This window comes from Cynocephalus volans, chromosome 9 (genome assembly GCF_027409185.1).
Source record: "Cynocephalus volans isolate mCynVol1 chromosome 9, mCynVol1.pri, whole genome shotgun sequence".
In the NCBI taxonomy this organism is placed as follows: domain Eukaryota; kingdom Metazoa; phylum Chordata; class Mammalia; order Dermoptera; family Cynocephalidae; genus Cynocephalus; species Cynocephalus volans.
In genome coordinates this window covers 135,696,550-135,723,232 of record NC_084468.1, presented here as the reverse complement: position 1 = coordinate 135,723,232, position 26,683 = coordinate 135,696,550, and the positions used below count along the sequence as shown (strand labels likewise).

The 26,683-nt window shown below is 36.0% G+C and overlaps 1 protein-coding gene across 7 annotated transcripts in view; it reads right to left on the bottom strand.

Moving 5' to 3' along the window:
• The window catches only part of TMEM131L (transmembrane 131 like), a 155,998-nt gene that overhangs the window by 21,184 nt on the left and 108,131 nt on the right, over positions 1-26,683 (bottom strand). For all 7 annotated transcript variants that reach the window (XM_063108142.1, XM_063108141.1, XM_063108146.1 and 4 more), the window contains 12 exons: positions 25,975-26,044; positions 24,756-24,873; positions 23,194-23,335; positions 21,827-21,936; positions 20,761-20,833; positions 18,212-18,339; positions 16,588-16,730; positions 14,790-14,976; positions 14,393-14,578; positions 13,649-13,798; positions 12,648-13,276; positions 2,056-2,204 (listed from right to left, as the gene is read on the bottom strand). In XM_063108142.1, coding sequence (XP_062964212.1) covers positions 2,056-2,204; positions 12,648-13,276; positions 13,649-13,798; positions 14,393-14,578; positions 14,790-14,976; positions 16,588-16,730; positions 18,212-18,339; positions 20,761-20,833; positions 21,827-21,936; positions 23,194-23,335; positions 24,756-24,873; positions 25,975-26,044 — 2,085 coding nt within the window. The remainder of the gene's footprint in view (positions 1-2,055; positions 2,205-12,647; positions 13,277-13,648; positions 13,799-14,392; positions 14,579-14,789; positions 14,977-16,587; positions 16,731-18,211; positions 18,340-20,760; positions 20,834-21,826; positions 21,937-23,193; positions 23,336-24,755; positions 24,874-25,974; positions 26,045-26,683) is intronic.

Here is a 26,683-nt window from a genome sequence, read left to right as displayed (position 1 = left end):
TTCAACCTTCCTTGCCAATAAATCTAGAGGAATGTTCCTCATGTAATATATAGACAGATTTATACTATTTTCTAAGCTGCAAATTTAGGGCCTAAGAATGTGCAAGAAAAACAAACATTGAGTACTGCACTTGGGAATGTGTTTACTGAGAATGATTTTCTCCAAATGAACAATGAAGTGGAAAGTACACTCATGGGATTTTAAAGAACAGTTCTACAAAACAGGGAGTGAGTCACAGAGACAGCAAAGAAATGACAAACTACAGCCCCCAAATCTGCACCAGAAAATCTATCTTGGTTGATTTGGTTAGGGACAACCTTAGGCCACAAAGTTCAGCCTCAGTCTCCCAAATCCCTTGGACGGGCATCCTTACTGTTGAGCGGCTACCAGAATTAGGTACAGACCTGTCCTACCTAAGCTCACAGACCAGAAAAGGAAGGAGGACCTTCTATAACCACTGAGACCAAGTGCAAGACTGTCTGAGCTCCAGAAACAGAGATAAAAGGGAAGGCCCATGCCCCCGGGGATCTAATGGCAAACACATGATGAGAAGAAAATAACTTCAATAATTTGAGAAAACTGCTATCACAAAGGGCACAGGCATAGAGTGTTAAGTCTGCATGGGGAGCCAGGGAAGATGTCAGGGCTGGGGCAGAATTTGAGATAGGGGAATGGCACCATGAATGTGGCAGATGGGTGCTAAAAATTATTCCTGTCGACAGCCATCTGCCACATTTGTGGGTGCCAACAGGAATAATTTATACCACCAAGACCATGTATTATTTTTAAATAAAAATGTAGGGTTCAGTTTTATATGAATTTAACATAAGAAAAAGAAACTAAAGTAGAACCAAGGGAACAGCCAACTTTCAAATTATTGTTTCTTCCACACATGTTATATTATTTCCTTAAAGATTTCTCTAAGGTTAAGAAAGAGATTATAAAAAAGTATTTTCTTAAGTTATCACCCTTTTAAACTACATTTCTCTTTTACATAGTATTGGCTCTCTACCAAGAAAGATTAAAATTAAAACTTGTTTTCACCTGCCTCACAAACCCACCTATCTTTTGCAGCTTATGTTATTGTTTTTACTTTGTTAAAGTTTTAATATTTGCGATCTGTGCTGTGGCTATAATCACCAATTGTTTGGTCTTAGCTCTGGATATGAAATGGACTGAAACCTGAACAACAGACATTTATCACGACTTCTTCAATCCTGAGTCCTTATTCTTACTTCTGTCTTGGTTGGCTAAATTTCATTAACTTGATTTTTCAAGAATGGCTCATGAGTTCATTTGTGTTTAAGCAAGTCTGCCTGTTGCCTTTGTACCTGAGTGCCAACTTGGCTAGACACAATATTCTTTGTTTACGTCTTCATTTTCTCAATGATATTGCTCCACTGTTTTCTGGCATTAGATATTCCTATGGAGAAGTCTGAGGCAAGCTTAAGTCTATGTTTTTTGATTTGCTTATGTCTACATAACTCTTTATGTTTTAAGTTCAATTAATCTAACTAGGATGTGCCTGTGTCCATTATTATGCATCAGTTTTTCCACTTGTACACAATGTGCCCTTTTGATCTACAAATTTAGTTCTTCCCTCATACCAGGGATTTTCTTCTATTGTATCATTAATACTTTTTAATCTTTTAGAGAGAAGATGATGATAGATATGGGGAAAAAGAAAGACAAAAAGCAATCTAACTCAGCAAGACTATGCCTTAAAAAATGGATATTGGGTAACAAATGGATAGAAAGGATATGTGATCTACTCTACCACTGCTACCTAGGAGTTAACCCATTTGCTTAAGAATAGTTCCTCTTGAGAGTAAAAGCTATCTGGTGTCACTAAAACTATTTTAATATCACCGATATAATTAGAAGATAAATAAAACTTTGTAAATGAACACATCAAAACCACCACTTGTCAATATGGATTCAAACACATTAAAAAGTATAAAATATACGTGTATAATTTTACACAGACATTTGCACTCTAAGCCCTAAAAATGGGTTTTGTTCTTTTTAATAGGCAAGAAAAAAAGGAATACAGACCCCCACTGAAGGTATGTCCTGTTTCTCAGGACACGTATCTTCTTTAGATGCTTTCTGAATCTTTTTTTCTGAGGCAGACTTTGTTTCAACCTTCTTCAAAGTTTCACAATTATCTACTTCATTCTTGACAGGCACTTGCTGGTTATTCCCTTGAACAAATAAAAACAATTTCTAGCTAATTATTTCCATTCATATCCCTCATAGTTAAACCTCCCTCCTACACCAAATAATCTCACTTGATTTAATGAGATTTAGACTTAAGAATTATTTTTAACATTCATGATGTGCTAGAAGTTTATTTTGTTTACAGGTAAAAATGAGCTTAGATTAAGAGTTCTACAGACAATCTTTAAAAGACGTGAAAGAAAAAAGAGGGGAGAACACCAAAATTCACAGCATTATTATTCATAATAGACAAAAGGTAGAAACAATCTAAACGTCCATTGGTGGATGAACGGACAAACAAAATGTGGTATATACATACAATGGAATATCATTCAGCCTGATTCATTGCATAACAATGTGAATATACTTAATGTTACTAAACTGTACAGTTTAGTAACAATCTTGACAGTTAAAATGGTTAAGATTGCTTAAAAAAAAAGTGAAATTCTGGTATATGTTACAACATGAACGAACCTTGAAGACATTATGCTAAGTGAAATAAGCCAGACAAATGTTTCATGATTCCCATTGCATGAGGGACCTAGAGTAGTCAAACTCATAGAGATAGAAAGTACAATGGTGGATACCAGGGACTGGGGGGAAGGGATAATGGATATTTATTATTAAATGCATAAAAAGTTACTGTTTGGGATGATAAAAACATTCTGGAAATTGATAGTGGTGATGGCTGCACTATAATGTGAATTTACTTAATGCCACTGAACTTTAAAATAGTTAAAATGGTATATTTCATGTTATGTATATACATTATCCCAATTTTTATAAAAGTTGGGGAGGAACTCTCTACCTTGCCAGCTCAACTGGTTACAGCATGGTGTTGTAACACCAAGGTCAATGGTTTAGAAAACTATACCACTGAAAAAAAAAAAAAAAGATGACAACATAATACTTAGATCAAATCAGTGGCCCCCAAAATTCCCTGAAAGAATCACTATATCTTGTAACATCCCTCAGCTATTTGTAGGGAATAACTTGTTTCAATAACAATTAAGAAACATCTATGTACGATTATGTTTCGATTGAAAAAATAAATAAATAAATAAATATTACATTAAAAAAAAAGTTGGGGAGGGGGAGAGGGATAAGGACTTGGATTCTGCTCATGACTCAGCCACTAATTTAGTTTTATGATCAAAGTAATTTCTTAAGCTGCCTGAGCCTCAATTTTCTTATCTGTAAAACGAGCACGGCCCCACCTTCCTTGTCTACCCTGCTTGATAATTACAAAGGTGAAGCCAGGACAGATATAAATGTAAGGAAGGCATCACCACCAAAGGACACTCCAACCATCTCAGGGACGGTCCTTCCCCTACAGCAAATGCCCATCCTGCCCCGGTGGACAGGGCCCGCGTGCTGAGGAATGAACTGTTGGTGAAGGTGAATGACACGGCAAAAATGAGAGCCGGTAGGAACCTTATCTGAAAACAAGTTTTTTCCATTTTTCTTTCAAGGGATTTCACACGTGTACTACTTCACCCCTTACCTCACAGTAAAGGCAAGTCACCTCCAACCACGCCCTAAATGGACTCAGTGTTCTAACTCGAAACGGAAAGTATTTCAATACCTTTTCCTTTTTTCTTTAACTGAGAATCCGGTAACTATACCTTTGACATCTCAGAAAGTTTAGATGACCACAGGGCAAATATTTCCCAGCTGAAGGCTCCAGCAGGATGGACACCTGACCAGACATCAGCAGAGGCTCCAGCTCAGCCATGCTGTGGGTCTCAGGGCCGGGCAAGCCCCTCACCCGCAAAATGAAAGGGGCAGTCAAGTCCCCTCTGATTCTGAAATTCTGAAGCTACAAATTAAACTCACTCAAAGCAAGATACATACATTTTTCAAAAAACTCTTATAAGGCAAACATACTTTTATTCTGTTAACAGAAAATTACATAAACATTACGTAACTATAAAAACTCTGGGTAAGCAAATAGCACACACCTTGCAATGTGATGCAGGTTTTTATGATTTAAGTAAAACCACAGCATATTGTGTTTCATACTTTCAGAAAAAGAGGCTCTAACTCAAAATTAATTTAAAGTTAGATTCTCCAAATGTCACCAGATGAATACAGAAAATTAATCTTTTGGCTAGACTCTTTACATAAAATAAAACGCCATGGGATGTTTAATGCCTTTGGCTATGATGGAACGGCCAATGCCAAATCCGGAGGCCAATCTGTTCATTCTCAATTGCTTCCTTTAATAACTAGCAGAGTTTGTAAAGACTCTGAGTCAAAGGCAATTAAGTAATCTCGGAGGAATCTCTGTCCCTATGGGACAGCCAACCATCTGCCTAGAGGATTTAGGTCCACCTTATTTAAGGGACAGTTGGGACACACATTTCAGAATCTTTTATAACCGGCACATTTCTGAGCTAAGAGCACACAACAGCAGCCCCATAGGGTCATCACTACTCCTGCTTTCACAGGTTGTCAAAATTAATAGTATTCTTTCGCAGAGGTCACCTTTGAAATTTCCTTCTACAACACAAACTTGCTGTTAAACATCCCACAAAGGAAAATATCCAACGCTACGAATGAGTAAAGGAAACAGCCACAAGCAAGGCAGACAGGGTCCATAACAGAAAAAGAAATCATAAATAAGGATATCATTTTAAAGTCTGTAAGCTTTAAGTATGAAATTGAATATGGACATTCTCCTAAAAAAAAAAAAAATATATATGCCATTACTTTCCTAGCAGCCTAATTCATGAGAAAATGAACTTCCTTAAGTTTTCTTCAAGCCAAGAATACAGCACTAAAAGCATTAGTCATCAAAGTGTCTTAGAAAGGATCCAAATTTAGTAGCCAGTTCTAAGCCACCCAAATAAAGTAGTAAACCACAGACTCTTAGAAAACTAGCAATGTTTTTTCCAGGGCCAAGAATCAGGGCAAACAATATTAAAAATGTTAATAAGTTCTTCAGGGTTTCTTTGAGAAATTCTAACATAAAAATGTTCAAGAATATGGAAAAATGGTGAGTACATACTTCTTTTAAAAAGTAGCAAGATATCAAAATGTAAAGCTAGAGAAAACCACTCAACCACAAGGGAAGACAGTAACACCTGAAAAAAGGGAAAAAGGATCTACAAAACAACAAGAAAAGAAAAATAGCAAAATGGCAGTAATAAATCACTATATATCAATAACAACTCTAAATATAAACAGATTAAATGCCCCAATTAAAAGAACAAACTGGCTGAATGGATTATACAACAAGAACCAAAAATGTGCTGCCTACAAGACACTCACTTAACTGATAAAGACACACACCAGCTGAAAGGGAAGGGATGGAAGAAGATATTTCATGCAAATGGAAACCAAAAACAAGCAGAAGTAACTACACTTATATTAGATAAAATAGACTTCAAGCTGAGGAAAGTAAAAAAAAAAAAAAAAAAAAAAGATAAGGAAGGTCATTATATAATGATAGAGGATCAAGGATCAATTCAACAAGAGGACATAACAATTCTAAATATATATGCACCCAACTCTGGAACACCCACTTATATAAAAGCAATCACTACTGGAACTAACAGGAGAGAGAGACTCTAACACAGTAACAGTTGGAGACTTTAATAAGAGTCCACTTTCAGCAAAGGACAGATCATCCAGACAGAAAATTAACCAGGAAACACCAGAATTAATCTCTACTATAGGCTGACTTGATCTAATGGACATTTATAGAACATTTCATCCAACAGCTACAGAATATTTCACACCCTTGGACCGGCCAACTGACAAAAAAAAAAAAAACCAGCTGCAGAGTATACATTCCTCTGAGCAGCGCATGGAACATTTTCTATAATAGACCATATGTTAGGACACAAAACAAGTCTAACATATTTTAAAAAATCAAAATCATTATCAACTACCTTGTCTGACAACAATGGAATAAAACTAGAAATCGACAATAAAAGGGACACAAGAAATTGTATGAACAAATGGAAATTAAACAATATGTTGCTAAACAATGAGTGGGTCAAAGAAGAAATCAAGAAGGAAATTAAAAAATTCCTGGAGACAAATGAAAATACAACATACCAGAACCTATGGGGTACAGCAAAAGCAGTTCTAAGAGGGACGTTTATAGCAATTTAAATGATTACATCAAAAAAGAAGAAAGACTCCAAATAAACAATCTAACATTATACCTCAAGGAGCTGGAAAAATGAGAACCAAACACCAAATCAGTAGAAGGAGAGAAATAACAATGATTAGAGCACAAATAAATGATTTAGACATTAAAAAAAATACAAAAGATCAAGGAAATAGTTTTTTGAAAAGATAAAATCAATAAACCTTTAGCTAGGCCAACAAAGAAAAAGAGAGAAGACTCAAATAAAGTCAGAAATCAAAAAGGAGACATTACAACTGATACTGCATAAACACAAAGGATCCTAAGAGTCTACTACAAACAACTATATGCAAATAAACTGGAAAACCTAGAAGAAATGGATAAATTCCTGGACACGTACAACTTAACAAAGTTGAATCATGAAGAAGTAGAAAACCTAAATAGTACAATAATAAGTAATGAGATTGAAACAGTAATAAAAGTCTTTCAACAAAGAAAACCCCAGGACCAGATGGCTTCACAGCCAAATTCTACCAAACATTTAAAGAAGAACTTATACCAATTGTTCCCAAACTATTCCAAAAACTTGAATAGGAGGGAATACTTCCAAACGCATTCTATGAGGCTAGCATTATGCTTATACCAAACACACAAAAAAGAAAACTATGCACCAATAATCCCTAATGAACACAGATGCCAAGATCCTCAAGAAAATACTAGCAAATAGAATCCAACAACACATTAAAAAGATCATACACCATGATCAAGAAGGATTCATCCCAGGGATGCAAAGATGGCTCAACACATGCAAATCTATAAACACAGTATTCACATCAACAGAATGTAAGAAAAAAAAACCATACGACCATTTCAAAAGATGCAGAAAAAACATTTAATAAAATCCAAAACGCCTTCATTATAAAAAACACCCAACAAACTAGGTATAGAAGGAATGCACCTCAACACAATAAAGGCCATATATTACAAAACCACAGCTAATATCATAATGAATGGACAAAAGTTGGAGGTTTTTCCTGTAAGATCTGGAACAAGAAATGGATGTCTACTTTCCCCACTCTTATTCACAAAAGACCACAAAAGACCCTGTACAGCTAAAGCAATCTTGAACAAAAATAACAAAGAAGGAGGCATCACGCTTCCTAACTTCAAAGTATACTATAAAGCTATAGTAACCAAAACAGTACAGTACTGGCATAAAAAAAGAGACAAATTGACCAATGTACTAGACTAGAGAGCACCAAACAAACCCACATATTTACAGCCAACTGATTTTTGATATAGATGCCAAAAATATACAATAGGGAAAGCACAGCCTATTCAACAAATGGTGCTGAGAAAACTGTACATGCAGAAGACTGAAACTAGACCCCTATCTCTCACCATACACAAAGATCAACTCAAAATGGATTAAAGACCAAAATGTAAGAAACAAAACTATGAAATTACTAGAAGAAAAAATATGGGAAACACTACACAAAATGGGAGTGGGCAGTGCTTTTTTGAGCAAGACTACAAAGGCACAGGCAACTAAAGCAAAAACACACAAATGGGACTACATCAAACAAAAAGTTTCTGCACAGCAAGGGACACTATCAACAAAGTGAAAATCAACAGAATGGGAGAAAGTGTTTGCAAGCTACACATCAGACAAGGATCTAACATCCAGAATATATAAGGAACTTCAGCAACTCAACAGCAAAAAACAAATAACCCAATTAAAAAACAGGCAAAGGACCAGGACATTTCTCAAAATAAGACATACAAATGGCCAAAAGGCACATGAAAAAATGCTCAACATCACTAATCATCAGGGAAATGCAAATTAAAACTACAATGAGATATTGTCTTAGTCCAGTAAGAATGGCTATTATTAACAAGACAGAAAATAACAAATGCTGGTGAGGATGCAGAGAAAAAAGAACTACCTTACATTGCTGGTGGGAGTGTACATTGGTACAGCCATTGTGGAAAATGATATGGAGGTTCCTCAGAGAACTAAAAATAGATCCATTTTATGACCCAGCTATCCCACTACTGGGTATATACCCAAAGGAAATGAACTCAATATATCAAAAAGACACCTGCACTCCCATGTTCACTGCAATGTTATTCAAAATAGCCAAGAGATGAAATCAACCTAAATGCCCATCAACAGATGAATGAATAAAAAAAAAAAAAACTGTGGTATATATACACAAAAGAATAAAAAAATGATATCCTATCATTTGCAGCAACATGGATAGAACTGGAACTCATCCTGTTAAGCGAAGTCAGGCACAAAAAGACAAATACCACATATCACTCATATGTGAATCTTTAAAAAAAAAAAAAAAGTGGTTCTCATAGAAGTAGAGAGCAAAATAATGTATACCAGAGGCCCAGGGGCAGGTGGGGATGATGGGAAGGAGGAAAGTGGTGGACTGACAGGTACAAAACTTTGATACCAACCTTAAGTGAATCACTGTGCAGTATTTGCATGTTTTGAAACAAAAGACTGTACCCCACAAATAAGTACAAGTGAATGTTAAAATATATTGAAAAATAAAAATAAAATGGGGACTATCTGTGCCATTCTATTAAGCATGCAACTTTTCCATAACCTCACAGAATGTGTTTGTGCCATAGTTATAAATTAAAAACAAATGGAAGAAACAACAGTATAATAAATGGGGCAGGAGGAAACTTTGAGGGGTGATGAATGTGTTTATGGCCTTTATGGTGGTGATGGTTTCACAGGTGTACACTTATCCCCAAACTCTTCAAGACATACCCATTAAATATGTACAGCTGTTTATTTGTCAATCACACCTCAAAATAGTGGTTAAAATGAAAAACAAAAACCAAAAAAAGGAAAAACAAGGAACTCGCTAGCATCCTGCTTAAAATTTTACTGACTCAAATCTAATCCTATGGTATATTTTGAGTAAACCATTAGATCTTCATTATAAGTTATTAGTATATATAAGTAAATGAGAACTTCTTTAAAATTTCTGCAAATACTGATATTTCAGTCATTTTCGAGGTATATAATTCACTGAAAACTTTCAGGAACTGTTAATTTCAAGGTTTAGTGTGCCATTAAATTAAAAGGTAAGTAGAAAGCAACGAAATAATTCGCTAACTATTTCTCTTAGGTAGTAGTGCTGAGGTCAACAGCAGCCTGTCTTTAACTATAAGTTTAAATCTATATTATTTTGATCATATAATCAAAAATAATGGTTATAAACACTTGAAAAGAGATATTATATTTCAAAATATCAATTACATTACGCATAAAGTCCAACTCCTGTCAGATGATCAAGAGACTCTGGAACATGTACAAATGTTTGAAAAACTGAGCTGTTTCACAGTTGTTTGACAGGTTGATGCCAAAAACCCAGTATGGGAAAACAGAACCCTGAAGAATCTGTCAACAGACTTCACTGCTATCAGGAATCTTAATTTATGATTTACTTACTACCGGCCTCTCAAAAAGAGGCAGAGGAAAGAAGCAGGTAAGGAATAAGAAGCATTTTCTGTTATTCAGAAAATACTCTGCACTTACAACAACAACGAGCATGTAGTTAGAGCCATTAATATACACCCTGGGACATTTTCTTCTCTGGGACAATAAGCTACACTCAGCGGGGGGGAAAAAGCCTCAGAAGGAACAATTCTTCAGGTGTTCCAGGAGTTCAGACAGGTTAAGAAAATCACTTACGGCACCCTCAACAGACAGGGCTGCCTGCACCTACCCCTCTCCCAAAGGCAATCTTATCACTAGGATTGTTTCTACAGAACATTTGTACACTTTGAGAGAAAAGGCTAAAATGTGGCAAACACATCATCTGGTTTCAACTGAGTGAGCAGAAGTTCCCAATTCCGTTGGGCCACACAGGAATCAATGTGACTGGAACTGAGGCTCCTCAGCCATCAGGTGGGCTAAGCTCAGCTCACAGACCTGAAGCTGTTTTATTCAGATTCTAGAAAGGACCTTAAAATGGAAACATGCTCTCACAAAGTAAAATACTTTACAAAATTAAAAAAGAACTAATGCTCAAATTTGGAAGTGAAAAATCAGAAACTTCTTGTATATATGATTTTCTCATTCCTGAGTATTCTTTACACATTACGGTTTCCCTGCTGATTACATGCCGTTTACCATCTGACAAGTTACTGCAATGCTTTCCTTTGGGAGATTTCACAAAAAAACCCAAAACCCTTAATATTACTAAGAAACTCCAAACCCTACCTTCAAATAATTATCTTCCCCTAAATTTCTCAGACCTTTCTGACTTTTAACATTTGCAATTCTTTAAAATTTTTAAATTGTAAATTGACGGAGGCAATTTGTTCACTTTTTAATATCCTGATATTTTCCTACAATAATGCTGTGAACATAAAACAGTCAGAACAAAATACATGTCAGTGGATAGGCTTCCCTGCAAGGGATATGTTGACATATTAATTCTGCAGAAAAAAACATGAGTGTGAATTAGCACTTTTGAATTTCCTGGTCTGAACACGGTGGAAAGCCAAAGGTCTTTCATCAACTCTTATTTGATCTGCTCAACAATCACCTTGATACCACTTAACATCCTGCTGATCCAGCCAAAAAGCAGTTTAAAAAAATTCTTGTCCATTTAAAACATAAACACACTAGTAAATCTGCACAGGAATGAAACATTCTGGGCAGGATTACCATCTACAATGATATACACAAACCCTGTGTTTATGGACTCTCATATTAAATTTACTCACACTTACTAAGGAGTTATTACATGGCAATCTTGGCTCAGCTACTGACATTGGACAGGAGGATCTTGAAGCACAATTCAAATTCACTGACCCACTCTGGCTCTGCATTTCTGATCCACACTTCTACAGTTCAACCATTTCAAAGTACTAAGATGTGGCAGAAGGTCCCCTTCGACCCACAATGCCACGAGAATTGCATTTTGCAGGCACATTTATCCAGACATCTGACAGACACAATGGACCACAGAAAATGCACTTCTGGAGGGATGATTCCTTCAAACAACTATTACTTCAAGTGTGTGTAAAGTCTATGTCGAAGACTGTGCTTAAGCCTAAGTGATTCACAAAACAAGGAAAAAGCCCAACAGGACTCACTCCACAATTTCACCCTTTCAAAAGCATTTTGCAGTCTGGGCCCTTGAGGGTGTCTGGAACAGAAACAGAGCAATAGGCACCCAACCAGCCCATCATAAAGTACCCACAGACAAAAGGTATGCCATGGTTGGATCTGAAGATCTGTTTTACTGCATTATCCAAGGGGCATACTCACACGTCAGGTGGAGGAGACACAGGGCACAGTGTCAACCCTGCAGACATGAGTCCACTTCAAGCATGCGCACCACTGCCAGGGCAAACGGTACAAACAAGTTGGAACTAGGTGCACCAGAACTGCACGTGCAACTGCCCAGACCGTGCTCCACTCAGAGGACTCCAACTTCCTTTAAATTAGCAATGTTCTTTTATGGAACATTTAAAATTTGATTTGGGCTTTTTACCAAATGCATAAAGCTCATTAAAATTAGTTAATCTATAACATTTCTGGACCTTCTCTATAATATCAAGAAGTGAAAAACAACATGTAGTTATTTACATTTAGATGTTTCAAATAAAAGCAAAGGCAACTCAGTTTTTCTAGATTATAAAGTATCAAAAATCTGACTTTACAGATACAGAAATGTGCATACTAAACTGATCAGGATGGAAAAAACAAAAAAAACACAAGTCCTTTATGCCAGAAGCTAAAGGGATCAGTTAAAGCGTAATAAGAATTTTATATGTAGGTAGTCTTCCTAAGCTACTTTTGCTTGTATTTTCATTAATTGTATCCACTACATAACATCTGTCTTCTTTTAACCAAGGGATACAATTCTAGAAGAATAAGAGCCAGGGAACATGAGATGGTGGCTGTTAAATAAAGTTGAAGTTTTGTTCAGTTGGAAATGTTTCATGGGCTGATTAATTTCTGCAAACAGTCTGAAAAGCCAAGGTAAAAAAATAATTAGAAAAATGTGTCCATGTTCTCCCAACAATAAAATATGAGATCCACATTCCTTGCATACTAAAAATTAAACTTCTTAGCCACGACATTTTAAAAACTTGGTGCCTTGTCTTAAACTTTTCATTTTACAAGTCATATTTCAACAGTTACATCGGCTAAAAGTCTGTGCATGAACGAAAAAACTCAGCACCCACAATTAAAACTAAAGGTCACAGGTAAGAACACATTCCATTAAAAACAGACTGGGGACAAACAGGAGAGAAGAATCATCAAGGAGGATGAAAAGATTACCATTATTTTTCCTGGAAATTTCTGACAAGTCTGATTGGTAGTACTGAGGTGAGTTTCTTGGCAAATGACTTTCAGGTAGTTTCTTGGAGGTCTTCAGTGGACAGAGCTCTTGTTCCTTGAGCTCAGCTATGTTCTCTGAAGTTTTAATGTCAGTTTCCTTAGGAAACATACATGTCTGTATTCCCTCCTTCGAATTACATTCAGAAGAAGGATTATTGATAACAATTGTGCTTTTCAGTGTGTTTTCTTCCTTATTCAATAAGTTTTTGGGAGGGGTTAGATTCTTTTGCAGGTTGACATTCATGCCACTTGCATATTTGAGGCTGATCCAGTTCTCACCCATGATGTCAGTGCAAACATCCTCTTTAGGAGCAGACAGGGAATTGCCCAGTGTCGAAGTCTGTTTTTCCTCAGTAGTAGTGTTGGTGCTGCTGGCCACAGACGTGCTGGTTTTGTGTTTGCTATAATACACTGAGCACTTATGCTTCTTCTGAGAATGACCATAGGTGGCTGGGCTCCTCTTTGCTGCATTCTGGATCCTGCTCTGAGCACTGTTCAGTGGAAGGCAGCTCTTCCCTCTGCCTTTATCAGAGGGGCCATATGTATCGAGAAAGTTCTTGCAATTGCTTCTGAATTTAAGAAGAAAAACATTTAACATAAAGGCAAACCAAATAAAACTCTACTTCTCTGTTTCTACATCCATGATAAAAATTGGTATTGCGTGTGTTAAAGAGTTCTACCTTCCCTTCCTCTAAAGCTCTGTGAGTTTTCTGTCAACGAGGGCACCAATAAACTAAGTCCTTACATGAAGACTATCTTATAATAAAAGAAATAGTGCATATGTTGACATGATGTCTTCAGGAACATTTTATGAAAACAGATTTGGAATAAAAGCTTACATTACCTTAAAATAAAATCATAAATGAGTAATATCAAAAATGAGAACCCTCCCATCCCACCCTATGCACACATGCACACGCAAACACTTTAAGGATTCTTACTTGTGAGGATGGGAGTTGATTACGTCCATCGGACTGGTGTTTTGCTGTGAAGAGGAATTAGCATTTTGCCTCTGTCTTGTTTTCATGAATTCCATAAGAATGTACTGTGCTTGTTGGAAGGCTATTAAAATCACACCCAACAAGGACAAACTGAGGAAGCAAGCAACAAAGTTCATTACTGCATGGTTCTGAGTGGCATTAAAAAGACTAGTTTCATTATAGAACAGTGGTCAGTGATTAATGGAAAATGTCTAAAGATATGGTAAAATTCCATAAGATGGATGACATCACAACTTCTGATGTTCCTTAAAGATTTGAAACCCAAGTTTCTAAAAATGTGCATATTTATAAGTTTAACTGTTCAATTTTTAAAGATGCTTCCAGGATAAAATCACTCAAAAAGGGTCATTCTAGTCTTCTAATCTCAAATCACCAATGCACTGAGCTAAAAAGAGTAATTAACATTCATATTTCCCATTGTGACTGCCAATGAACATACACGGAGCACAACTGTCTATTATACTCCCAGGTCCTATGAGTTTCTTACTACTAGTTTACTATAACCTTAAAGCTTACCAGTTACTACTTTGTTTACTTCACGTACGTCAGAGTTCTCAAAACCATGGAAATTCCACTCAATTCATATGCTCTGACTATACTCAAGATATTTACATTTTCATGCCACTCACCTGAATGACTTCACTACTCCGAGAGAGAGGAATGGGGGATATGGTGGAGATTTACCTGACAAAGAAGACCGTGAGCCTCCAAAATGACTCCTCCCAGCTGGGTCCTGGCACCACATCAGCACATAAGGGCAACAGGTGATGAGGGAGGGTCACGTTGAGAGTGAAGCGGAATTCTAGATCTGCTGCGGTTACGAGAGTCAGCTCACGAATGACCCAGGAAGACGTAAAGTCTGGAGTAAAGCTGGTAACAAAAGATTCATCTTTATGAACTTTCCATCGTTTCAACTTTAGGCACAAAACAAAACAACCATAATGGCAGCAATATTTCTTACTTCTATAATACAGATATTTATATAAAAACAACTTAAGATGTCTTACCAATGGAAAAAGGGTTTTCTCCCACATTGGTAAAAGCATCACAAAACTAAATGAAGTTCAAACCCAATGCTTACACGATGCTGATATCACGGGACATGTTTGGGTCCAGGGAAAACTGATGACAATCTAGCACTTCGAATCCATAACCTTGGCAATTATACCCGTTAATTTTCAGAGATGACACAGTTATAGGAAGAGGTCCAATATTCTCAACTTTAAAGTTCTTTGTAATAGATAAAATTTGCTTGCTGTCTTTCAGTTCTAGTAAAGACAAAAAGTCTTGTTTAGTATAAATGAATAGCAACACTTGTTTAAAATAATAAATTCACTCAGTATTTATTGAATCAACCAAACAATTATTTATATTATTAAAATATAAAACAAATTCAACATAAGCTCAAAGTATGATTTCTATCTAATTGCTAGAACAACTAAAAAATATGTTATATAATCAGGATACAAAAGAATTGGTTAAGTAGTCAAGATTTTTCTTAAGTTAAAATATCTGCACAGGTACCAAAAGTAATCAAAAATCTCTTCTTTGGTCCTTTACTTACTAGAAGTTAAGGTTAAAAGTTTATTCTTCTCAGAAGCCAGTTTAGATTTACCACTATTCATCACCATGTACTCTGTGCCCCTATGATTTTTTACTCACATTGAACCAGGGACCAGTTAAGAGCATATGTACGTGCTTCTGCATAAATTCACAGCTACTAAGAATAAAGTAATTAAATCCTTGCAAATAAATGAGAGCACATTTTATACTGAGAGGTTAAAAAAAGAAGAGTTTTAACAATTTTTAAATATCCCTATATAAATTTATAACCCACAATCTATTCCATATAAGGACTAATATTTTATCTGGTTCTATCATTGTTATATTACTCCTTAATTCTATCATTCAAAGCCAACTCTAAATTATCGAATGAAAGAATGGAAAAATGAATACCCTGAAGAAGAATTCTGAGTGCAAAATTACTAACACATCTTTTCACACTCAGTGCTAGTTTTTTTTTTGTTTGGCTTTTGTAATTCCAAACAGGCATTAAAATAGTGCTACAAATTATTCTCTAGTTTCACCAACCAACTTTCTCTGTAGAAAACATATCGTTAAACTAAAATGCTTGCAGTGTTTTCATATAATTAAAAGTAGTAATAAGAAAACTAGACAGAATTTACAAAAAGCACTTTACATCTTTGTTTGATTTCTGTTTTAGCTCCTCAGGAAGTTCTTAAAACTAATATAAGTGACTTAAAGGCATTTACATTTAAATACATGCATACTTTAGAAATTTCTAGTGCAACATTTCAATGTATTTCTAAATTTGTATTGTCTGATACAGCAGCTATTAGACAGGTGGCTATTTTAAACTTAAATTAATAAAAATTAAATAAATATAAAAACTGACCTCATCAGTCACACTCGTTATGTTTTAAGGGCTCATTAACCACATGTGGCTACCGACTACAGTATTGGTTGATGCAGATATAGAATATTTCCATAATCACAAAAAGTTCTATCAGTTAGCACATGTTTAGTCTTCTCTCCTCATCATTTTGGTATGATTTTCTATTATTAGATAACTGATAACCAAATTTACTGCTTCATATATTTATCTTAAATATTTGATACCCTATTGGTAATTTAGCAATGACACTTTCTTTTTTCCGTCTATATCTATTAAATTGAGTTAAATATTTAAAGCTACTATTCTAATCCAGAAGTATGCTCAGATGTTTGCCTGATTTAATTATTTACATCAATACAACAAACTTACTGTAAATTTTTAAAAGAATCTACTTATAGAATCCTTTCACTCTTGGCTTTAAGGCCAAGCCTTCCCTATCAGAGAGCCACGCATACGAACTCACGTCGGCGGCAGCCCATCAGCGTGGACTCAGGCACCTTGAATCGGAGTGACCCTCCGGCACCAGGAAGTCTTCCACCCACTTTCAGTAACTCTCTTGCTCCAAATCCATCCACACCAATCATATCGATAACAGTCAAGTTATTTCTACAGTTAAAGGAGATACAAATAAAACATCACCATAGAGTCACAAGATATAACGCACTTGAATTTAAATATTACCAGCTAGCAAAAACATTTTCAAAGTTTTAAAAAGGAACATCAATTTAAATAGAGTGGCCTCTCCTGCCGTCTCACAGAATAAGGATGCATCCACAGGCAATGGAAGCTGCCACGTCCAGAGAAGTCAAAGCAAGCTGACTCTAGCAAGAATGTGTGAACCACCATGACCACTCTCCAACCACGAGCCACAAATGGAAACTCACATATTTTTCTAACAACCAGGTTGCAGGATGGTGATCCAAGAGAAAAAAACTGAAGAAATAAACTGGGGCATACAGACAAAAACACTAACAAATTTAGACAAAATGATAAAAACTGTTTCCAGGATGAACTAAGGAGTTTTCATAGTAATTGTGACTATAAGAAATTCTGCCTTTGGGATGATTCTAGAAATAAAATTGTACTATTTCTTTTGAACCAAACATTTAAAACATCATCCCACAAATAACATATATCTAGTCAGGTTCTTATTAGTCAAACTAATTCAGACTAGTGTTTGCCTTTTCATTAATTAAAACCATGATTTCTAGAATGAAAAAGTAGAAATGATGTTTAAATGAAGAATACTGGACTGAAAGCCAGTCATCACAACGCAAATACTATGGAAGCAGAGAGAGAACACATTTTACTTTTCTAATTATGCAAAATACACTGAAATATCTTTACATCTTTATCTAAAAGATTAAAAACCTTTATTTAACTATTTAAGAGCCCTTTAAGTGATAAGGCATTAGATGACTGATAATATTTACAGAAGAATATTGTGTCTATCAATACAGAAACCACCAAAAGTAAATTAACTACTATAAAAAGTTTAGACTTTCTTTCCGAGTGTGGGATAGTTTAACCTGAGATGACGTAAAGTTTATTTCTGCACTTCCTATGACCTTAGTTCTTCAACAAAGAATAGGTTAAAATGAAACACATAAGTCAGCAGGGCATTAGAGAATCTTTATTAAAATGCTTAACAGAACAAACTTAAAGAATTTTATTTCACCACGTTTTCTTACACGTTAAAGGAAGTCACAAATAAGAAATTTTTTTTATCAGTTTATCTGATAATAAAAAAGCTTTAAAAAAATAACCAAAATGTCATTTATTAAAAATTAATTTTGTGTTACGACTTCTCACCAATGCAGACAGCTTCAACATGGGCACACACTCCCTAGTGGAGAAGGGAGGAGACTGAGGCATGGGAGATTAAGTGAGGGGCCTCTGGTGGCCTCTCTTCTAAGCCACCACCTCTTCCTACCCTGCATCACAGCCTCACCACTCAAGACTTGATTGAGAAGTGAGCATCAACTATTAGCAAAAGAGATTATATATTCTTGAGAGAGAGAAAGATTTAGGCAGATGAGTCATCGTCGACAAGAAAGAAAAAGACTCCGTGACGAGGACACACCTACCGGATTAGTATGAGTGAGGTAACTTTTCCATAGTCAGTGGGTGTGAACACGACACCAACCCTTTTCATTTCCAAAGGCTGCAAATTTAAATGGAGGCTGCCAAACCTGGATTCCTCAGAATGCATACCCTGCAAATTATTAACAAAAACAGTTAAACAACGTCATATTCCTGTAAAGCAAGCTTCCAACGTCAAGTACATCCTAGAGTATAAACATGATTGCTTCTCTTTTAATGTCCAGATGTGACCACCCTAATCAACCCATTTGAACTTGTTTATCCTGAGAGTTCACACCCATATACAGTTCCAAAGCCATAGCTGAGAAATATCATTTAGTCTCGGCTTAAATGCTACAGTGATCTGACAAGACCACCCAGCCCCCCAGATCTCTTTATACAAGTTCTTTATATTGAATTTAAGTTTATATAGAAACCATCTTTATTATGTTTAGTCTCTCCAGCCAGGAGGAAGATCCTGATTTATTCAAATCCTCCTTTATTCTCTCCAAGATTTCTTTCTCTGAATAAAACTTGTGCTCTAAATTTAATAGCCAAGATCTTTGTGGTATCTTTGTGTTAAATAAACTTTCTCTCTCTCAGTCCCACGGCTCTGTCTTGCTCATTTTCACTGAAAGCAATGTATTTCTTTCTTAAGCTATAATATAATTTGCATGTCAATATTTCTCTTTCCTGTGTTTTCAATTTTTTGTTTTATCCTTCAATTAGTGCTAACATTTCATTTCGCACACCACCTGAAAGAAGAAATGATGGTATTTGATTCATTTTCACTACAATTATAAACCCACAAAGGGAGAAACCCTGCTATATACATATAATATGGATATTGAATTAAAAAGATGCTAACTTGTATTATTAAAATTATAATAGAACCTTTATTAAATGGTTCTTGTATGCCAGGCATTATACCTTAAATATGAAATATTTGATTTCATATTTAATACAATCTTCAACGAGGTTTATTCTAAATATGAGGCTCAGAGAGGTTAAATAATTTGCCCAAGGAGGGTCACATAGCTGAACATGAAAAAGCCAGGATTCAAAACCTCGATTGTCCAATTCCATATGCTCTTAACCAAAGGAACTGTACTTCTAAAAGCAAACCAACAAAATTAAAATGGAGAAGGCCTGTCTTTACATGACAAAGAGTTCTAATAACAATTTCGAGTTAAATTTTGAGTGTCTTCTAGGCACTGACATTGACTATTCTTTTTGTCAATGTAATAAATTAACAATAGTAGTCATTTCCTTTATCACAAAGGTGTAATATTTTGGGGAAAAAATCTTCAATTATAGGTAGTAATTTTTCCAAATGAGATGTACTATTTGTTCAAATCTGAATAGAATATTTAGTTGTAAAAGATATTGGCATTATTTTTGGAATTTCAAACTATATGATTCAATACTAGTGGGGCAAAACATTTCATAGTTTTTTTTTTTTTTTACTATTTTATGTTATATAAAGAATTGCATTTATTTGTAATATATATATGTATATATATTTATATTACATTTATTTTTATTTTAACTTCTCAGTATACATTGTAGTTGATCTTCATGTCCCTTTACCTGTTCCTCTTTCCCCCTCCATCTCTGCCCCCCTACTACATCATATCTGTTTACTTGTCTTAACAAGTTCAAGGAATTGTGATTGTTGTGTCTATATATATATACTTAAATAACAGAAGGAGGGAGACCACAGATAACCTTCAGCTAAGAGTTCAAACAAATCAAAGCATGTTTTCAAGTGAATTTTTAACAGGCTTTCCTTTCTCTTGGTAAGCAGTGTAGGCAGCACTGGTGGTGGTGAAGCCCTGCACCCAGCATGGTCTTGCACTTGTCAGCAAGCCTGTCCTCAGCCTACTCCTAAGTATTTAGGTAAGGCCTCATGATTGCCCAGAGGCTTAAGAATTTTAGAGAGATCCTTTTTTATAGATAAGGTGAATATCACAGAAATCAGGTGACTTGCTAAAAATATAAAGACAGTTTAGCAATAGAAGATTTCTTAAAATGTATTTGTTTTGGGCCAGCCCCATGGCTCACTTGGGAGAGTACAGCACTGGTAGTGCCGAGGCCGCAGGTTCTCTGGCTGAGCGTGGTGTAGACAACACCGTGCTGAGGGTTGCGATCCCCTTACCGGTCAAAAAAAAAAAAAAAAAAAAAAGTATTTGCTTTTACCTTATCTTGCCCTAAAAAAGAACTCAAGGGATCCAGGAATCTTAAGAGAACTATAAATTTGGGGGCCCTGGGTTTTATGGTTTTCTACATAGCTCTGATTCAGTTGTTATTTCCTCACTCACATTATTCTAAATCATCAAATTAAAATGATTTACAGGCTAACATGAACCCAACTCCTGCTACACTGGTTAACTAGAAAAATCTGCTATATATCCTTAATGCCTATAGAATAAAAATAAAAGAGCCAGATATAGTACATAAAAACAGTTTAAACACAAATCAGTGAGGCCCATGTGTGTGTGTCTAGTTTATCACATTCTTTTTTCTGTTTAAAGATAACATCCTAATATCCTACCCAGTAAGGGCAAGCTTTGGTGAGCTGGAATTCACCGGTTGTAAAATTAATCATCTGCATATCGGTGCCAAACCTATAAAGAAAAAAACAAATGTTTAAAATAGCATTCAGATCTACTAATAAAGAAAAATGTAATAATATACAAGTGCACATATATACATTTACATATAGGTGAGCCACGTGTTTGCACACATACACACACACTCCCCCCCCCCCCCCCCCCGGGTATCTGGCATATTGTAAGTGCTCAATAGATATTACTGAATGAATAGCTTTGGCAGTGCATGACGTCAAGAAGCATGTAGTGCAAAAAGCTTTAAATATAAAGCAATGTTTTTTTCTCCAAATGGTTCATAGCTATGGAACCTGAAAGGAAGTAACTCCTAATTAAGGGCAATTTATCCCCGAAGGAACATGTGGCTACGTCTAGAGACATTTTTGGTTGCCATAGCTGGGGAGATCCTACTGGCATCTAGTGGGTAGAAGTGAGAGATGCTGCTAAATGCCCTTCAATATGAAGAACAGTCCCTCCTCCCCAAAATAATCATCTGGTCCAAAATGTCAATAGTACTGAAGTTGAGAGACCCTGGGACAAAGGGAGATCTTATTAAACCAAAAGGAGAAAACATTCTAAGTTAAATTGTAATTGTGTGAAAACAAGATATAACAGACATGAACTAATACTATTATCACCTTATTTAACACTAGATAAGAATATACAAAAACACTAAACTTATTTCTCGTGTTGCCCAAAGATCACCATGCTTTAGAGATTCTAAATTTTAGGAGTTTATGTGAAAAATTGTGATGATAAAGGTTTCCTCACTAAAGAATGTTCTACTGGGAAGTGGACTTGACACAGTAACACTGTAGATGCCACTTAATGCACAGAACCAGCAATTCCCATCCAATCACATGCATCAAGGGGTGGGTGCCCAAGATATGTGGGTTAATGGGTTACTATAGTACACACATCCACATACAGGTCCTGGGTGAAAAAAGTTAAGGACTTTAACTCTGAATCTTAACAGTATTTCCCAAACCGCCCATCAGAACATCTTCCTACCATTTGTGGAGCAGGCGCACTGCAGCTTCAGGTTTAGGATACGAGGACAGAGGGAGGAGCTGCAAGGACACCGGCAAAGAGGACGGGTTCTTCAGCACAAAGTACTTCACCTAGATACGGGGAAAGGATGTTCATGCCCAAGAAGGACACGGCATCCCTCCTGAGATATTCCTACACGGAAAGCATAACCTGAATCTCATCATAGGGAACCATCACACAACTCCCATCTTAGAAAATAAATGACCTGCACGCTTCGAAAATGTCTATACAGTGAAAGGAAAAGAAAGGCTGGGGAAGATTGAAAGAGACTGAAAACACCTGACAACGCAAGGAGAGGTCCTGGATCGAATCCTGAACCGAAAAGAAAACTTGCTGTAAAGTATGACTGTGGAATCATTGGAAAAACTTGAACATGGACTGTACATAACAGTGTATGATTAATGTTACATTTTCTGATTTTGATAACTATACTCTAGTTATGTTTAAAAAAAAAAAGTCCTTGTTCTTAAATAATTCACACTGCAATAGTTAGAAGTTGGGGGCATAATGTCTAATACTCTCGAATGATTCATAAAAATATGTGTATGCAGAGAGAGAGAACGACAGAGGCAAATGGGCAAACACCAGGCACAGAAGGATCTCTCTGAAGGACAGCTGGGAGCTCTTGGTACTGTTCTGGAAACGTTTCTCTAAGTTGAAATGACTTTAAAATAAAAAGTTAAACAAACCAAAAACAAAAAAACAACAGTCTTAGGATGTCATCCCTATGAAACTCAAGAGCACCTGATGAGGTAAACATTAAAATTCAGATCACATGTGATACAGTTCTTGGCAATGAGACTTGTGAGACACAACTGGAAGTCTGCTGGTGGCACCTTTGTCCCTCTGCCTTTCTTCCTGCCAACCTAGCTGGACACATGAGGAAGGAAGCCACACGTGAAGGATGGAAAGTAAACACACAGCTGGAGCCGAGGTCCCCATGACATCACAGAGCAACCCAACTGGCTGTGCATTTCACTCCTTTGAGCGCCTCATTATGGAACAAACTCCCACTGAAGCCAGCGTTAGTCAAGATTGTGTCCGCTGGTTGCAGCTGAGTACTTTCTTAATTGATACGTTTTATTTATGAAGTTCATATTCAATTAAAAATCTATTTGTCCTATATATTTTCAGTCTATTTACAGTTTCACTCCTCATCTTGTTCTTTTGACACCTCCCTAACTAAACATGCTGAAAGGCATATGTGCGTGAATTTAAATTAATTTTGGTTCTGAAACAATATCTCAAGGCAGAAATACTACGGTACTTTGAAAGCTCAAGAGCTGGAATGTCATTGAGAAAGAGGTTAAAGGACACACTATCCTCACCACACTGTTCCTGAGGGCGGTTGCGCTGAAGTTCAACACAAGGCCAGGCTCTGCAACCAAACGAGGCAAAAAGAAAACAAAGGATTCTGACTCCTTGGATTTCTTCAAGTGGGCAAACCGAGTCATTCCTAAAACATTCCTCCTGTTTAATTGACAAAGAAAGAAATTATTATGAAAAATGACTTTGACATAAACAAAGGAGAAGTCCCTAAATACTACTCCCACTGAAAGGAACAGGGCTCTTGGGAAAACGACTTATTCTGGGTCTGGGGAAGAGAATGTACAAGATTGACCCTAGAATGTCCTGTTTTACTAACAGGCAAGGAAGTGCTCAAAGTATGATGGGAACACATCAAAGGGACACAGAAGCCAGCCTGAAGATTCCCACCAGCCAAATTTGGGTCAAGTTATCAAAAATGACAGTGATGGTAACAGAGTACAACACACTGACTAAAGAATCCATAGCGATGCTCCAAGAGAAACTCTCTCTTTTTAAATAATATTTGCAACAATAATAAATGCAGAACAAATGAAATCAGAAACATCACCATTTTGCAGCCATCAGTCTGACTCAGGCAAGGATTATCAATGAATGCTAAAACCATGAGGTGAAACATTCTTACGGAACAGAAAATTTATGTGATATCAAATTATCACAGTACAGATTATTTATTAATGACAAAAGGAAAAAGGTATCTACAATAGAGAGCGCTGTCACACATCATTTAAACTAAACAATTCAATTTAGCAATGCCAATAAGGGATAGATTGACATTTATATACCTCCTGATGTGATGCACTGATAAAGACACAAAATTAACCAGGTAATTCATATTCTTGCCAAAAATGTTTAACCTGAATGTGAACTTGAGGAAGCAATCAAAAGAATCCAGAGTGTGGAATATTCTATAAGACAACTGGCCTGAACTCTTAAAAACTGTCAACATGATCAAAGACGAAGAAAGATGCAGACACTAAAGAAAACTAAGGAAACATGACACCTAAATGCAGTGCATGATCCTTCAATGGATCCTGGATTAAAAGAAAGGAAAAAGAAAAAAACGGCTATCACAGATATTATTGAGTCAAATATGGAAATTTTAATATGGACTATATATCAGACAACTGTATCAACGTTAAATTTGTTGGGTATGTAATGGTAGTATAGTTATATATGGAAGAATATTCTCCTTAGGAAATAAAGAATTTCCTAATAAAGTATTGAAGGTTGAAGTATCATGAAACCTACAACTTACTTTCAAATGACTCAGCAAAAAGTCTGTGTGTGCATGCATGTGTGTGTGTACACATAGATACAGATACACAGAAATAAAGCAAAAGTGGTAAGATTGTGAACATTGGTGAACAAAATCTAGTTGAGAAATAGTTGAGTATTCACTGCACTATCTTTTCAACTTTTCTGTGGTTTGAAATATGTCAAAATAAAAAGCTGGAGAGAAATATCAATCACTAAAAACTAAGGACTAAAATGTCAATAAAGTATTATCTAACAATGTCTCCCCATCGCTGAACAAAAGACATGAAGAAAGGTGAAGACATACTTGCAAACGTCACCGTTTTTAAATTTCTTCCATCTTTCATACAATTTACTCGCAAGTTCAGAATCCATATCCCAGGTAGACCGATCCAGAGAAAGGCTCCCTTCCCAATTAGGATTTTCTAAAAGTAAGATTCGGTTCCATATTCAGATTTGCAGAACGTACAATTCAATTAGTAAATAATGCCAAGAGCTAACCATTAAACTCTAAAACTGAGAGGACTGCAGAGTGAATAAATGCCACCTCCTTCCTCTGTTGCTTTAATAGAAGTCCCTCGAACTCAATGGCAAACTATATATCAAATTAAACGAACATGTATACAACAAAACTGAATTGAATTATGTAAAGGTAATAACATAAAAGACACATGGTTCATGAATACAGCCTGAAACAAGTTAAAATTATACTTGAAACATTTTTAATAGCTTTAAATCTAAAATGTAAATCTGCTTCCAAATAAATGCTAATCATCATTTCAGTCTTTCAAGTCACTCTGCAGAATGCTGAGGAACAAACAGCAATTCTCGAAAATGGGCACAGATCAGGGGCTGATCCAATATAAGGTACATGTTTATAAACTGGTCTGTTATTCACCTCACACTCTCTACTCATCTGTTCTGTCTTGTCTGTGCTAGAGAGGGCATCAGGCAGAAAAGGTGGAAATCTCCCAAAGAAATCTCTGTACTTTAAAACTCTCCTTAGCTTAAATATCTTAATAAATCAAAAGGAAACAAAACAAAACAAAACAAAACCCAAAAACCAGAAACAGCTATATCGACACTATAACACTACGGCCTTCAGTCTCAGACAACTAATACCCACTAAAAGACATTTATGCTCTATAACTGAAGTCTTCAAATGCAGTTCCAAATTATTTTTACTAATATCTAGTCAGCTACTTTAAAAAAGAATCAGAATCTTCCCATTTTTCCTGGGGATAAGATTGCTACAATAATAAGTCAATGTTATTTGAAAAAATCCCTTAGAAAAGTATAAGCTACTAAAGAATAAGGGAACATTATTTACACAAGTGTCCCAGATGTTTCTGGAGGATTTTTAACAATTTCAAGTCATTCTGTTAATGATCATGGTCTCTAAGAACAATATAATGCAATTTTGTTTACAGAACTTATTATCCCCTCTACAAAGGCTTACTTCCCTCACTACTTCCCACTCTCCCCAAACTAGAGTTCTTCAAAAGGCCTAAGGGAAAAATACTTACCTGCTTTTGATTTTCCCATGAAATAATGCATGCCACAATGTGCTATCACTTCAAAACCCAGACTCCCTTCCTAGATTGAAAAGTAATATATGAATGACTTAAAACAGAACACTAAACATAAAAATCCTAATGCACTAAAATACGAAGCAGACATTGGCCTCCACCTGGTTAAAGTAAACTTCTGGTTACTTCCCTTTAACCAGAAGCCAAACAACTAGAAAGTAATTTCTTGATTTCCTTTATTCTTGAATCAGTTCAGAGTAATCTGAACTGTCTCTCACAGGAAGGGTCACCACAGTAACGTCTGTACAATTATCAATGCCCATTATGATTCGTGGGCCCACAAGACACCAAGCTGCCATGTGAATGAAAGATCAAATCAGTCTCGGGACTTTCTTAGTGTTTTTTTAAAAATACTGTATTCTAATCCTCTGAGAAACAGTAAGCCAATCTATAGTAACTCTGAGCTACTCAGGACCTTTAATGTCCTATTTCTCACAGGCCTGGAAAGTACAGCCTTGCTACTTCCACACGCAACTGAAACCTGCCTGCCTCTCCCATGGTCACTCTTCTTACAGGCATCTCTTGATTTCATTTCTAAGAAATCTCCCCTGCTCAAAATATGGATGAATGAAATTAACCTTACATTTTGTTTAGTTAGTTAATTTTAGAAGTCCTATCTTCACACTTATAGCTAAACATGAAGCAC